The sequence below is a fragment of the Protopterus annectens genome, chromosome 4.part0, assembly GCF_019279795.1.
Source record: "Protopterus annectens isolate FY-2018-M chromosome 4.part0, PAN1.0, whole genome shotgun sequence".
NCBI classification, from domain to species: domain Eukaryota; kingdom Metazoa; phylum Chordata; order Ceratodontiformes; family Protopteridae; genus Protopterus; species Protopterus annectens.
This window is the reverse complement of record NC_056733.1, coordinates 456,314,864-456,329,811: the sequence shown is the minus strand read 5'-3', so window position 1 is coordinate 456,329,811 and position 14,948 is coordinate 456,314,864. Positions and strand designations below refer to the sequence as shown.

The window sequence follows — 14,948 nt, the reverse complement described above, 5'->3', positions numbered from 1 at the left end:
GAAAGCAGAATATGTCAAATCTCACAATTCCCTCTTTTCAATTAAAAGGCAGTAAATGACTGTTCATTTTTTACTTCAGTTGCACACACTGAAACCTTTTCTAATTTATCCAGGTTAACCATCATGATTTTTTGGATTTTTCGCAAATGATAACTTAGATAGCAATTCCAGATAGTTAATATGCTATAATACCTAAAACTACTACTACAGGATGTATTAACCAATTTAACATTTTTTTTCCTGATGTGGACCAACCTATAAAGGTATCCCACCAATTGTGAGCAGTGTCTTTTTTAGTCTTTTCAGCCAAACTAAGTAATTTATCTTTTGCAATGATGCTTAACGCCTCATAATACAGAAAACATTTATTTATTTTTCCTAAGTACTCTTTGGGAATCTCAGTATTATTTATTATGTTTTTTTAATTAGCAGAAGATACAGATATATTGGGAAGCTGTATTAAGTCATAGTTCCAATTCATGGAAGTATTTACTTCTATGGTTTTAGTAAACACATAGCTCTGATTATTCCATTTAAGGAAATCAACATGTGATAAACATCCTACAAAAGGTAGTTTTAAATTATGACCTACATCCTGATCTGTAACCAGACAAATATGCTGAAGAGCCACTTATATAAACATTTGAAAAGAAGATGGCATAAGGTTCCATTCGCACAAATTAACAGAGTGCTGCAATAAGCATGGTTTATAGACAGGCGAATGCTGCCCACAAATTAACCCATTTTGAGTCTGTGTACAGTACTCAATTTTATGTGTTTTTCCTCTCATATTTATATAATTACCTTCAAATTGTGGCAACCAATACTCATATCCTTCTGGAACTAGAAATGTAGATAATACTGTAAATTGACACATAACAGTTGTATCAGTTTTTTTTACCCCTTATATTTGATGAAAATGTTTTTGCCTCCCGCATGGCTACTCTTACTAGTATCTTGAATACTTCCATGAGGCTCCTATCACACATGACTGAAGGTGCCTCTCGGGCCACCGGAACAGGCGTAGCCATAAGGCGGCACAACTAGCCCTGGTTTTGTGCTTTCTTGGAACTCTTCAATGAGTTTTTCATGAACAACCCATTTGATGGTTCCACCTTGTTTGGAAAAACAGTTCGTGATACATTAGTCCAGAGCGAGAAGGATGGGAAGACCATGTCTGCCATCGGGATCCACTTCTCCACCTCGTAAAGATCCTTCTCTAGGAATCAGCATGGCATTAAGAAGATGTGGTTCTGGAAGTCTCAAAGTTTTCCCCAGGATGCTAAGTATTTGCCTTCCCCCAAAGGCAGAGGGGGATATGACAGATGCTGCCCTCATGGCAGAGGGGGAGGGGTCCGAAGAACCAAGGGTCACAGGATTCCTTCATGGACAGACCCCCACAGCAGCTCTGAAGAGTTGCCCAGCTCATCTTTGGAGGCAGTTGGGGATGACCTTCTCTGCACCCAACAGCCTGGGAGTCAGTTACCAATGATCATTGGGTACTGCTGATCATATCCAGAGGTTACTTGATTCCCTTTCTCCATGTCCCATTTCCTCCCAAACACCTCCCAGATATTCCACCCAGTCAATGGGAGGAGGCAGCCGTAGAAATCACCAGGCTGCTTGAAAAATGAGTCATCCAGCCCGTCCCTCAGGCCAATCCAGATTAGGCATTTATTCCAGGTTCTTTTTAGTGCAGAAGAAAATGGGGGACTTAAGACCCCATTCTGGATCTTTCAACCCTGAACCTGTTGGTTGCCAAGATGAAATTTTGGATGGTCACTCTTCAGTCCATTTTGCCCTTCCTGCAGATAAATGACTGGATGTGCTTGGTGGACCTCCAAGACACATACTACCATATCAAGATGAACAGGCACTCCCAGAGGTTCCTCTGCTTTTGGCTGGGAGCCAGTCATTTTCAGTTCAGAGCACTCCCCCTTTGAACACACCACCACTACCTCCTCAGGTGTTCACCAAAGTAATGGTGGTAGTGGCAGTTCACCTGCAGGTACAGGGGTTCAGGTCTTCCCCTACCTGCATGATTGGCTCCTTTGCGCTCCCTACAGAAATCAACTGATTCAAGCCAGGGATCATCTTCTTCAGACTGTTCAGTGCCTGGGTATAACCATAAATCTCAACAAATCTCAGCTGGCACCAATGCAGGTTCTGGATTTCATAGATGCTCAAATACATACTACCCAAGGCAGGGTGTTTCTACCTCCATACAGACCGTTATCACTCCATCATCGTGTGAACTACATTTTTCAAGCTAACCTCCCCCAGCAGGTTCAGTTCTTCGGGCGTTGATGTCCATGGCAGCCATGATCACTCTCATTTCAACTGCACGTGTTCATATGAGAGTTCTTCAATGGACCTTAGCCATTCAGTGGTCCTTGCTAGACCTTCCCTTTTCACATCCTGTTCAATTGTCACATGTAAAATTTATGTTACTACACTAAAAGGTAGTCTGTACCATTACTCAATGAAGATAGTTGAGACGGTTCAATCTGATATAACTATTCCTTTACTGCATACGAAGTAACATCTAGTATAACAATGAAAGATACACATGTAACAAAACCGTACTTCAGCTTACAGCATCATGACTGTAAGAATCAATGTCCCTCATACAAAAGAAATCCAAACTTTATAGTCTCTTTCTTGCCTGCATCAGCAGTTTAGAGAATTTGCCAGAATAATAATTCTTTCCTTTGAAGCTGGTCTGCTGACAGTTTGTTTCCCATATTTCAAACATTCTGTTCCTGAAGAATAACTCCTCGGCCTTGCTCTTATCTTGCATGTCCTGTTGACGAGACGCAGCTGCATACAATAGTTCATTTTGACCTGCTTGTAGATAATAAATTTCCCAAACTGCATAGTTTATAAAGATAAAATATTTTACTTCTGATTTCTAATAACAATGAATGCCAGTCTATATGCATTTTGCCAAGAGTTTAAACTATGTGCACTTTGTACCACACTGAAAAGCAGAGTATTTATTTTACATTTTTAGACAAATCCACTGAATGCCATTTTTAAATTGTTCACTGCTGAAAGCAGAATATGTCAAATCTCACAATTCCCTCTTTTCAATTAAAAGGCAGTAAATGACTGTTCATTTTTACTTCAGTTGCACACATTGAAACCTTTTCTAATTTATCCAGGTTAACCATTATGATTTTTTGGATTTTTCGCAAATGATAACTTAGATAGCAATTCCAGATAGTTAGTATGCTATAATACCTAAAACTACTACTACAGGATGTATTAACCAATTTAACATTTTTTTTTCCTTATGTGGACCAACCTATAAAGGTATCCCACCAATTGTGAGCAGTGTCTTTTTTAGACTTTTCAGCCAAACTAAGTAATTTATCTTTTGCAATGATGCTTAATGCTTCATAATACAGAAAACATTTATTTATTTTTCCTAAGTACTCTTTGGGAATCTCAGTATTATTTATTATGTTTTTTTAATTAGCAGAAGATACAGATATATTGGGAAGCTGTATTAAGTCATAGTTCCAATTCATCAATCAGTTTATTTAACTGAGTCTCATTTACCAAAGGCTGTATGGCATAATGTGGTGTCTGTACTATAATGTCTTTGGAAAAAGCAGTTAGGTATTCAGTTTGTTTTAAACCCCAGTAAATGGCCAAAAGTTGCTGAATGCACAGTTGATATCCCCTCTCAACATGTGTCATTTTTTACTGAAGAATGTAAAGTCTTTTTTATTTTAGCATCAGAGCCGTGTGGCCACTCCTGTAAAAGCACAACAGAGAGTGTGTTGGGTCCAGCTGCTGCCTGTAAGACAAAGGGACATGTTAAACTTGAAGCGACTAATTTTGTAGCCTTGGCCAATGCTGCCTTTAAATATCAAAAAGCTGTATTTTTCTCTGGTCTCCACTCCAGAAAGGGTAATTCTTTCTGGCTAGAAAGCATGTCATGACATGAATTGTACTTTTTTCCTTTTTAACCTTAAACCCTGCCTCCTGCAGTGTTTGAAGGACCTGTATCACTTTAGCTAAATGCTGTTCTTTTGTTTCAGAAACAATTAGTGTATGCTTGCCCTTTGGCTGTTACCTACCCTCCCTTTTTGTAAAGCGACCTGCATATTTTAACTGCATACCATAGCCCATGTACTGACTATACTCGCAGTATTTACTTGCAAACAGATTATTACTGTTTTTGCTGGAGTCTGTGCTATTTGTTATGCTATCATACGATTACAAAATATTGTAAGAAACAAAAGAGATACGGTTGCTGTTGTCTGCCTTTTGCTGCACTTTGAAAAGAAAATACATGCATGTCAGTCTTGTGACGTCATGTCTTTAATGCGTTTAACTACTGTAGTAAATTATTTTTTATCAGCATAGTTAACTGCTGTTGCTTTAACTCTTTACTAGCCAGATTATATTTGTCAGTATTCTGTTCTGCTGACTTTAGAGGTCTTATGCACTTCTAAAAAAGTGTTTACATATGTTGTCTGAACTTTTTAAACTCACTCTATGTCTTAGAAGTTTACTAAATCTGTTTGTCAGTTTACCATGAACCTCGTCTCTGTTAATGCGCAGTGCTTTTATGCCATTTTTGCTGTATATAAGCCATGAAACGGAATTTCAGAAGCAACACTCGTGTATCATTGCATACAGTGCCAACAGTTTTAAGAACCCAAGCTTCAAATGTAATCATGTTATTAAAAATACCCTTTTGTTCATCCCACTTGGGGAGAGTTTTTAACATTCTAGACTGATGATAAACTTCAGCAGAAAAAAAATGCTGAGGCTATGACAGGACTGGTAACAATAGTTTCTGTCTGATATTTGTCTAACAAAGTTTGTAATCTGAATAAATCCTGACTAGCTAAATCTGCTGCCTTGGCAGCCTCAGATTCCTGTATCTCTGAGCTCGTAGTCTCCTCCCTTGCAACAATTACGTTATGCTGTGTGTCAGCCAGTTGCCTGTCATAGCTGTACTGCCTTCTTTAATAACAGTTTGCGTCTTAATTTTTAGTCTGTGAGACTTTCAAAAACTGAGAAAATACTTTTGTACATTTAGCAGTGTCAGCATGCATTTTACCAGACACCTTTTATTTATCACAGTAAATCTGAAAGTGACCCATGAGGTCAAGATTTTGCTGGTTGCTAGTTTTAGCAATCCAATTTTTAAACTCCTGCAAATCAGTCTGTAAAGTACAAACTTTGACATCTACATTACCCTCTAATAAATCTTTTGCAACAGATATATAGAAACAGGAACCATTGTCTGTGCTTCAAACATTACTTTATCCTGGTTGTGTTCCAGGTTTTGTACAATATGTACAATACGTTTATGACAAGGCATGCTAAAAGCAACATTTAAATAAAACATTTTTGTACATTCTGTGACACTTCTGCCCAATGTAGTAAAGACTTACAGATGCTAATATGCTGCTTATACTAAGTATTTAAATAATTCCACACATCTACATATTATTTAGATACATTAACAGTAAAATAGTGCACTTCTTGGCATTTTTATGAATTGCATTCATTGTTAAAAGAAAAACAGAAGAAAATATTTACCACAAATGTTCAAGACAAGGTGGCCAGTCTTGACACAAAGATCATCTGTGGAAGAATTCTCTGCTATTAGTCACTAGTTGCTGGTGAAGGCAGGATTGGCAGTGGAATCCCCTCTTCGTATCTCACCAACTGAAGAGAAATTACCGTACTGCTCTATACTGCACCGCAGTTGTTCCATCCACCAGGCAATGCACGAAGTAGTAGGAAAAAAAAGTCGACACAAAAGAAGAAATGTGCAGGAATATCACACTGTGATAGGCACCTCTGCAGGTCTCACCTCCCTGATTTGTTTGAACTGGCCTGGTCTCGCCACTGTAAAATTGATGTTACTACACTAAAAGGTAGTCTGTACCATTACTCAGCTAAGGCAACTGAGCTGGTTCAGTCTGATATTAAATTCCTTTAATGCATACAAAGTAACATCTAGTATAACAATAAAAGATACACATGTAACAAAACCGTACTTCAGCTTGCAGCATCATGACTGTAAGAATCAATGTCCCTCATACAAAAGAAAAAGTCCAAACTTTATAATCTCTTTCTTGCCTGCATCAGCAGTTTAGAGAACTTGCCAGAATAATAAGTCTTTCCTTTGAAGCTGGTCTGCTGACAGTTTGTTTCCCATATTTCAAACATTCCATTCCTGAAGAATAACTCCTCGGCCTTGCTCTTATCTTGCATGTCCTGTTGACAAGACACAGCTGCATACAAGAGTTCGTCTTGACCTGCTTGTAGATAATACATTTCACAAACTGCATAGTTTATAAAGATAAAATATTTTACTTCTGATTTCTAATAACAATGAATTCCAAGCTTTATGCTTTTTGCCAAGAGTTTAAACTGTGTGCACTTTGTACCACACTGAAAAGCAGAGTATTTGTTTTACATTTTCAGACAAATCCGCTGAAAGCAATTTTTAACTTGTTCACTGCTGAAAGCAGATTATGTCAAATCTCACAACATGTTTACAGGGACTCCTTTCTTTGGTGGCTTCAATCCCTGGACCTCCTTCAGGGTCGTCCGTTTGTTCTTCCCTCCCCTGCGATCACAGTGACCATGGATACCTCCTTGCTTGGGTGAGGGGGCAGTGCATGGGAAGGATGGTCCAAGGCAAGTGGTCCTTTCTGGAGACCAATCTGCATATCAGTGTGTTTGGAGATGAGGGCGGAGCTTCTGACATTGGAAGCTCTCCATGCCTTTCTTCCTCTGGGGACTATTGCCATACAGACAGACAATATGTCAGTAGTCTGATACATAACAAACAGGGAGCACCAGATCTTATCCCCTTTGTCCCAAAGGCATGAGATTGTGGGAGTGGGTGATCTCCACCAGCTGGTTTCTGGTGGCAAAGTACATTCCAGTGAGTCCAGTATACTAACGGACAGACTCAACAGGTCTATTCTGATCCCTTATGAGTGGTCTCTGAATGTTTCAGTAGAGGAGCAGATCTTTCCAAAGTAGGGTCGGCCTTGCTGCAATCCCTTCACCTCCTTTGAACACAAAGTGCAGCAAGTATTTTGCTCTGCACCCCCCTCTGAGGGAGTCCCCCAGAGACTCTCTAGTTCATGCTTTGCCCTTCCGTTTACTGTATGCTTACTCTCTGTTTCCTCTAATATCCAAGTTCATTCAGAAAGCTCGACAGCTGGGGAGCTCATTGGCCCTTTCTGGCCTCCCCAAGTTTGGTTCCCCTCTCTGTGGTATCATGCATTGTGTCCACCTTGGATGCTTGATCCAGTTCCGGATCTGATCACACATATCTCAGGGATCCCTCACCCAGACTTAGTCAGCCTGAAGCTCATGACTTGGCTGCTCCAGTTCCCATGATAGTTAGGACTCCTGGGCTGTCTTCTCCTGTTAAGAAGATCTTGGTAGCAGCTCACAAATCTTCTACCAGGAAGGTTTATTTGAGTAAATGGAAGCATATCTTGATCTGGGCTTCTCAACATGACCTGAATCCTTTTGCTGTAACAGTTCTGTGCATTTTGGAGTTTTTGGAGGATATTTTTAATCATGGTGCTAGATTCTCTACAGTTAAGGTACAATTGGCAGCAATTTCTAGCTTTCCCATAGGCTAGAATTCAGCTTATTTGGCTTATTCCTAACTTTGTAAGTCCTTCTTGAAAGGTTTCTTCCTCCTCAGGGCTCTGGTTAAGGAACCAATGCCCCCTTGGGAGCTCACCTTGGTGTTGCAGACCGTGTTTTCTCCTCCTTTCAAACCAGAGGCCACGGTTGAATTGCAGTTTCTGTTTCAGTTTCTGTCATGGAAGACTGCCTTTTTGGTGGCAATTACCTCAGCCAAGAAGGTTTCTGAGATCCAAGCCTTGTCTTGTCAACCCCACTTATATGGTATTCCATAAGGCTAGGGTGTCACTGCTTACTAATCCATCCTTTCTACCAAAGGTGACGTTAGAGTCTAATGTTAACCAGGTCATCAATTTGCCAGTTTTCTTTCCAAATTTCCGGAATAAGGGAGAGTACAAGTTGCACTTGCTTGATGTTCATAGACAGCTGTATTTCTATTTACATAGACCAATATCCTTTCGTAAGTCTCATCAACTTTTTGTTTCATTTTCTAAACCTTTCTTTGGTAAGCCAGTTTCTAAAGTTACTATTGCTCAATGGATTTCTGAATGCATTTCGTTGGCCTATTGATCCAAAGGGTTATCTCCGCCAGGACATTTCCAGGAGCATTCCACCAGGTCTGTTGTTGCTTCTGCAGCCTTTTGGTCCAGGGTCTCCTTAGATGATATCTGCCCTGCTGCTACTTGGGCATCCTTGGACACTTTTATCTCCCATTATAAATTGTACATTCTTTCCAGGGGCAGGGCATCCTTTGGTTCAGCCATGCTCCAGAACATCCTTCTATGACGTCGTCCCAGGGTTTATTGGTAGCTGGGGACTCTGTCCCTCAGGTTGAAGATCAAATAAAAACAACAACTTCAGATAAAGAACTTATGAATGTGATGTCCGTGCACTGGCCCAGTAATCAAAAAGCCTCAATCCTCACCACTAGCACCAGTGAGGGGCATCCACACTGGGAGGATAACAAGTACACACACAGTAAAGTACAATTTCCTGTAAGAGCACACAGAGATCACAATCAGTTTGGGGCTGGTTTCTCCCTTTCTCTCCAGATCCAAGGTGGTAAGGAAGGTTAGTGATGTTAACTACATGGTGGAACTGCTAGGCAGGAGGAGGAGCACAAATTGTACCATGTTAACATGACAAAACCTTACCATTACCATGATAGGGAGGCCTTGTGCTGAGTATTTGCAGTGGACTGCAGGAGGAGTCTGAGGGAGATTTGGTGACTGATCTCCTCAGTAAAGCTTTGACTGACACTTCAGCGGAAGGTATAGCAATGTCCCAGTGAATATCTCCTACCCAGGTTCGATAAATCCCAGCAGTGTTACAGGAATTTGGGGACATGTTCACTGGAAAACCAGGGTGCACCCATCTGGTGCAGCACCAAGTGGATACAGGACCCAAAGGCCTATTAGGCAGGCCCCTTATAGGGTACCTCAGAGAGTCAAACAGACTCTGAGGGAGGAGACAAAGGAAATGTTGGAATTAAGGGTAATTCAGGAGTTCAACAGTCCCTGGGCCTCCCCAGTGGTGCTGGTGCCAAAGAAGGATGGCAGCACCAGGTTCTGTGTGGACTACAGGAAATTAAATAGTCACATAGAGTCAGATGCTTACCCCATGCCTAGGACAGATGAAGCCCTAAAGCAGGGTGGGGTTAAGTATCTTACCACCACTGATCTTACCAAGGGTTACTGCCAGGTGCCCTTGACTGTCAGTGCTAGAGAGAGGTCAGCCTTTGTGACTCCTTTTGGTTGTATGTGTTCACAAAGATGCCCTTTGTGCTGAAAAACAGCGAGTTTCTGTTAGATCATATCCTAGTAGGAGCAGGAAATTTTGCCATTACTTACTTAGATGATATTGCCATCTGCAGCCATTCCTGGCAAGAGCACCTTCAGCATGTCAGGGAGGTGCTGGGCAGACTACAGAGGGCAGGGTTGACCATTAAGCCAAGCAAATGTCAGGTGGGTATGGCAGAGGTCTCCTACCTAGGACATAGAGTGGAGAATGGTAAGATAAGGCCAGAACCTGCCAAAGTGGAAGCTATTCAGGCATGGCCTGCATCTGTTACCAAAAAGCAGGTGAGGGCATTCTTAGGGACTGCAGGGTACTACAGAGAGAGTCGTTCCCAATTATAGTACCATAGCTGCTCCCCTCACAGACCTGACAAGGAAGAACAGGCCAAATAAGGTAGTGTGGACCCAACTTTGTGAGCAGGCATTTCAGAAGCTTAAGAAAGCTTTGGGAGGACCCCCTGTGTTAGCCAGTCCAGACTATAGCAAAGAATTTGTTGTGCAGGTGGATGCTTCAAACTATGAGGTGGAGGCTGTACTTAGCCATATTTCTTCAGAGGAAGAAGAGCACCCAGTGGTTTATCTCAGTCATAGGCTCCAACCCAGGGAAGAATGCTATGTAGTAGTAGAAAAGGAATGTCTAGCCATAGTGTGAGCACTACAAAAACTTCAGCCTTATCTGTATGGAAGAAAATTCACTGTGATGACAGATCACAACCCTCTAACATGGTTAAACAGAGCCAGTCAGCAAAATGGCAAGTTGCTAAGATGGAGCCTCGGGTTGCAAGCATATGATATGTCAGTGCAGCACCGCAGTGGGAGTAGCAATGCCAATGCAGATGGGCTCTCAAGACAGGAAATGAGGTGAGGTACACCCAGACAGACCTGACACTCTCAAGCGATGTTTCTCAAGGGGCACTTGAAAAACTTGATTGAGTTCCCGGGGGGGGGGGGTGAAGATTGGAGGAAGATGGGTGCAAGGCTGCCAGCCTAGTCAAATAGAATTTGATACATAATTCTATCAACTGTATAAATAAATGTAAAATACAGGCTTGTGTTTTTAAATAAAAAAAAAAAAAAACACTGTAAAATGTGAACTTCAAGATTGTTGCAACATTGACATCTGCTGTAAGGAAAACTAAACCAAGCATAATCTTGGACATTTAACCCGGCACTGCTTGCTCTTTATGTATGTAAGTAAGATAATAGCACTGTGATTTCTTTTAGGAATAGTTAAACTTAGAAGAAAGTTAGACTAAGTATTTTTCTTTGAAATCAGATCTTTCCTACGATATTGTTTTAGGTTTCTGTGTGATCTTTGAACTCTTAGATATCTCTGTGGTGTAGTATTATTGTCTTGTGTTTTAATTATTTATTATTAAATATTTTAAAAACCTTTACCTGTGGCCGGTTTATGTAGAGATAATTTAACTTCTAAAGTACATTACTTATTTACAGATTTTACTGTCTAAGTCAGTCCAAATTAAGCCTAGACTGAACAATCACATTACCAATTGGATAATAATATTGCACAGTAATAATTGGACACCCTTTTAAGGTCCTTTTAGAAGCTGGTAATATTAGCTTGGTGGTGGCAGGAATTACTACCGTATGGTCTGGGTAATAGGGGCACAGCTGGAAAACCTGTGCCAGCCTTTTCCCAAGTGGGTCTGTGTGGTTGTATAACCTCTTCTCAAAGTGTGTGTGTGGTGTGTCAGCTACTTGGCAGGGACTTGAAGCACTGGTTGGACAGAGAGGGTACCGGATGTTTTAGCTTGCCCAGCTAGGCTGAGACCTGGACACTATAGCTGTGCCAGTGGGGAGTCTTATTGGGGACCTGGTGAGCAAAGGAGCAACCAGCCCCAGACTGACTGTGATCTCTGTGTGCACTTAAGGGAAATTGTGCTTTACTGTGTGTATTAGGTATCTTTTCCTCTTCTAGGACTCACCCTCTCTGGTGTCAGTGGTGAGGATTGAGGCTCCTTGATTTCTGGACCAGGGCACGGTCATCACAAGGAGTATAGCTAGTGCTTTCTGTGTGTTATTCTATGTGAAGTGAGTGTGTGAGTGTCTTGCTTATTGGTACTGTTGGGGACAGGGTTTTTCATATGTGTAGGGTTACCACACGTGAGTAAGAGGGTGCAGCAGTATAGCAGAGCAGATCAAACCAGAATTCTTCTGGTATCTCTTCTCAACTGATTACAACCACAGTTCCCCACATTTTGCAAGAAGAGAGCACTTACAGCTCTCACAACTCTTCACCCTCCTATACCAGGAAGAGGGGGTCATTGGTGCACTTTAATTTGAAAAGCATAGGGTTGGCAGCTTGGGGGCTCACAACCTTATACTCTTTCAATGCCAGTTGTCTGAGGAGGTGTTCCCTATTTAGTCCTGGATTCTAGATCCTGTATTCACTCCCATGCATTCAGCACATCAGGCTACGAGCACCCTTCAGCACTCGTTTCCATAGCAGGTATGGGTTTAACGGGATCAGGTTGCTAGCCCTAGGCCAAACCCTCCTCAGAGGGTGCACCACACACGTACATGCACACAGTCACACCTAGGGCAAATTTAGTGTCCAATCCACCTACTGCATGTCATTGGAATGTGAGAGGAAACCGGAGCACCTGGAGGAAACCCACACGAATGAAGGGAGGACATGCAGACTCCACACAAAAGACACACCAGCCGAGAATCGAACCAGAGAACCTCTTGCTGTGAGGCAGCCGTGCTAACCGCTGCACCACTGTACCATCCTACCCATTTAATAGGTGGCTAAAAATCTTACTAATATAAATAGAAGAGGTTCTCCTTCTGGTGTGCCTGCAAAAGAGAGGACCTCAGACTCTTCTTTGACTTATGTAGGTACCAAAGTATTTTGCAATGCTTTTCCTGGATGATGCTTCTTATGCTTCTATTAAACTGCACATTTGAAGCACTGCTACATGCTTCCCTATAGACCACAACCTTGTCCTCTCATGCAGTTGTAAAGTAGTTTCTGAGAGGGCTTCTGCACTAGAAGCCCAGCTATAAAAACGTTGCCTTCTCCATGGGTCCTTATTTTTGGCATTGAAGAACTAACTCTGGTCCATTTTTAACTAGGCTTCTCAGTGGCACACTTGCTCCAGCTGTGGTAAACATTTTCTATGGTGATAGCTGCCTCCTCAGCATGAATTTCTGAAGTAAACACCCTCATGAGTAAAGCTAAATACAGTGTATAAGGACAGAGTGAGCTTTAGGACTAACCTTTCCTTTATGTTCAAGGTGGCCTGTGATCTGATATTGAAACTGTATAGTTGCTTGTTTTTGATCTGTACTCTCAGAGCAGGTGAGAAAGGATATAATTTGCCAGGTGCTCATGTATATCTCAGATACTGTATAACAAGAACAACTGGATCTTAGGCAGTCAGACTATCTCTTTGTAAACTTCATGCCAGCCAAGAAGGGTAGGTTAGTCTCCAAGCAAATGCATTCTAAATTGTTCTCCAGTTGCATCTGTTTTTGTTAGTTATTAAAATAATAGAAATAATTTGGAGTGTCATAAGAGTCCATTCTTCCAATGTGACACACAGTATTGCAACCTTCTCCAGGAATATGTCAGCAAAAGATTTTTAAGTGGCAGGGACATGAACTTATATACAAACCTTACTAAAGCAGTTTAAGCTGGGATTCTGTCCAGAATCAGGTAAGATTAATTTCTGGTGTCCTTTATGGAATGTTTTGACAACCATCACTCTTTGGTGCACCTAATTATCTTTGCATTATTTCTTGAATATGTATTTATACTGTAGCAGTGATCCTTGCATTGAATATTGTGTTAGCAAACTGGCCATAAGAGTAGATATTTGAGCAACAAGATCATTGTTTCAACATAGGCTGCCTCCCTCCCTCTTTCCCCAATAAGCCTTCATACTTCCACTGCTTTAACGTTTGGGCGGTGGAGGAATATAAAGCCTCACACCAGCTGAGAGAAAATCTAGGAAATAAACCAGAAAATGAAGGACTAGCCAAGTCATTACTGAGTGTATTGGCCTGTGATCTTCCAATAGCCAGTTGTATCTACATGTGGGGGCCCAGGAAGCAACATACCTACCAACTATTAGGCTTCGGTCTCCAAGAATTTTACTAGAGGACAAGACACTGTGTGCCACTAGCCAGGGCATACTTACTAGCAGACTCCTCTGAGAAAAAGATTGAAAAATGATGCAAAATGCTTCTCCCTGTATCTGTATATCAGAATAATATTTCTTTATGTAAAGGATGTGTCCAGCTTTACTCTGGGGACATCCACAAAAGCTCTAGAAATCATTTTAGAAGGGTAGTGATCATTCTGCAGTAATTTCCCTGTGATAACTGATCGTACTGTGCCAGTGATTCTCATTCTGAAACATTTACTCTTTTGGTGAGTTTGATTACACATCTGTATTTTCATATTCATTAACTATAATATAAAAATTATTTCAATTCTTTGGAATGCACTGCAAGTTAATTTAATTTGCTTGACAGTTTTTTTTTCCTTTTTTTATGAATTCCTAGGATGCTTATGACAATGTAACAGTAGATATTGAGTTATCTCGGCGTGAGGGTTGGCATTTTGGTGCCAAGCTAGTTCGAGGTGCTTACATGGACCAAGAGAGGACTAGGGCTGCTGAAATTGGCTATGAGGATCCCATCAATCCAGCATATGAAGCTACCAATGAAATGTACCACAGGTAAGTAGTAAGTGGTACTAGTTGTAATTTATGGTTTGCAGCTTAGAAAATAAACATACTGAAAATTAAATATTTCTGATAGCTATAGGGATAACTGCGTCATATGGAGCTTTCTTGATTCAAGCATAAAAAGGCATTTTACATTACATTGCTTTTCCTTGATGACAGAAGGAGACATTAAGAATACCTAGTCTGCCCTTTAATTAAGTTCAGTATTTTACATACCTTCCATTTTTATTTCCCTTCTCCTTTCACCTCTTCTCCAGTTGTCCCCTGCCGTTTTGAATGCTTCTTTGGATTTTCTTTTTGCCACCCATTGTGGTAGTCCATTATGTGGGTCCACAGTCCTGTCTTTGAATTGGAACATTTGCAAATCTAAGTAGTTGTTGGTCTCATAAGTCTTTTGCCTGTACCTCCTTCCCCTTTTATCTATCCTTTTCTTCTGAATAACCCTTTCTTATATCCCTGACATGAAAGTCTGCACCTTTAGCATATCTGCCTTGTCTTCTGAAATCCATTAAAGAGAGCTGTAGCTCCTCTAGTCTTTGTTTATATCCATGCCCACTGATCCCATACAGCCTTCAGATGGCTTTCTACTGTACTTCAGTCAGCCTTATATCCCTTTCCTTGTGTTGCCTCCTGAACTACACACATTACTGAGGGGATGGTCTGACCAGAGCCTATCATAGTAGGAGAATTACCTCTTTTCCTATGGAGTCTATCCCCCTAAGGTGATATTCCAGCACTCTGTTAGGTACTACCAGTGCTCTTTCACTCTGCTCTTGTGGTCTAATCT

At 41.1% G+C, this 14,948-nt stretch overlaps 1 protein-coding gene across 1 annotated transcript in view; it reads left to right on the top strand.

Moving 5' to 3' along the window:
- Positions 1-14,948, top strand: part of LOC122799370 (proline dehydrogenase 1, mitochondrial-like) — a 972,876-nt gene that overhangs the window by 794,338 nt on the left and 163,590 nt on the right. The window contains exon 11 of the mRNA XM_044068377.1: positions 13,977-14,152. Within this exon, the coding sequence (XP_043924312.1) occupies positions 13,977-14,152 (176 nt within the window). The remainder of the gene's footprint in view (positions 1-13,976; positions 14,153-14,948) is intronic.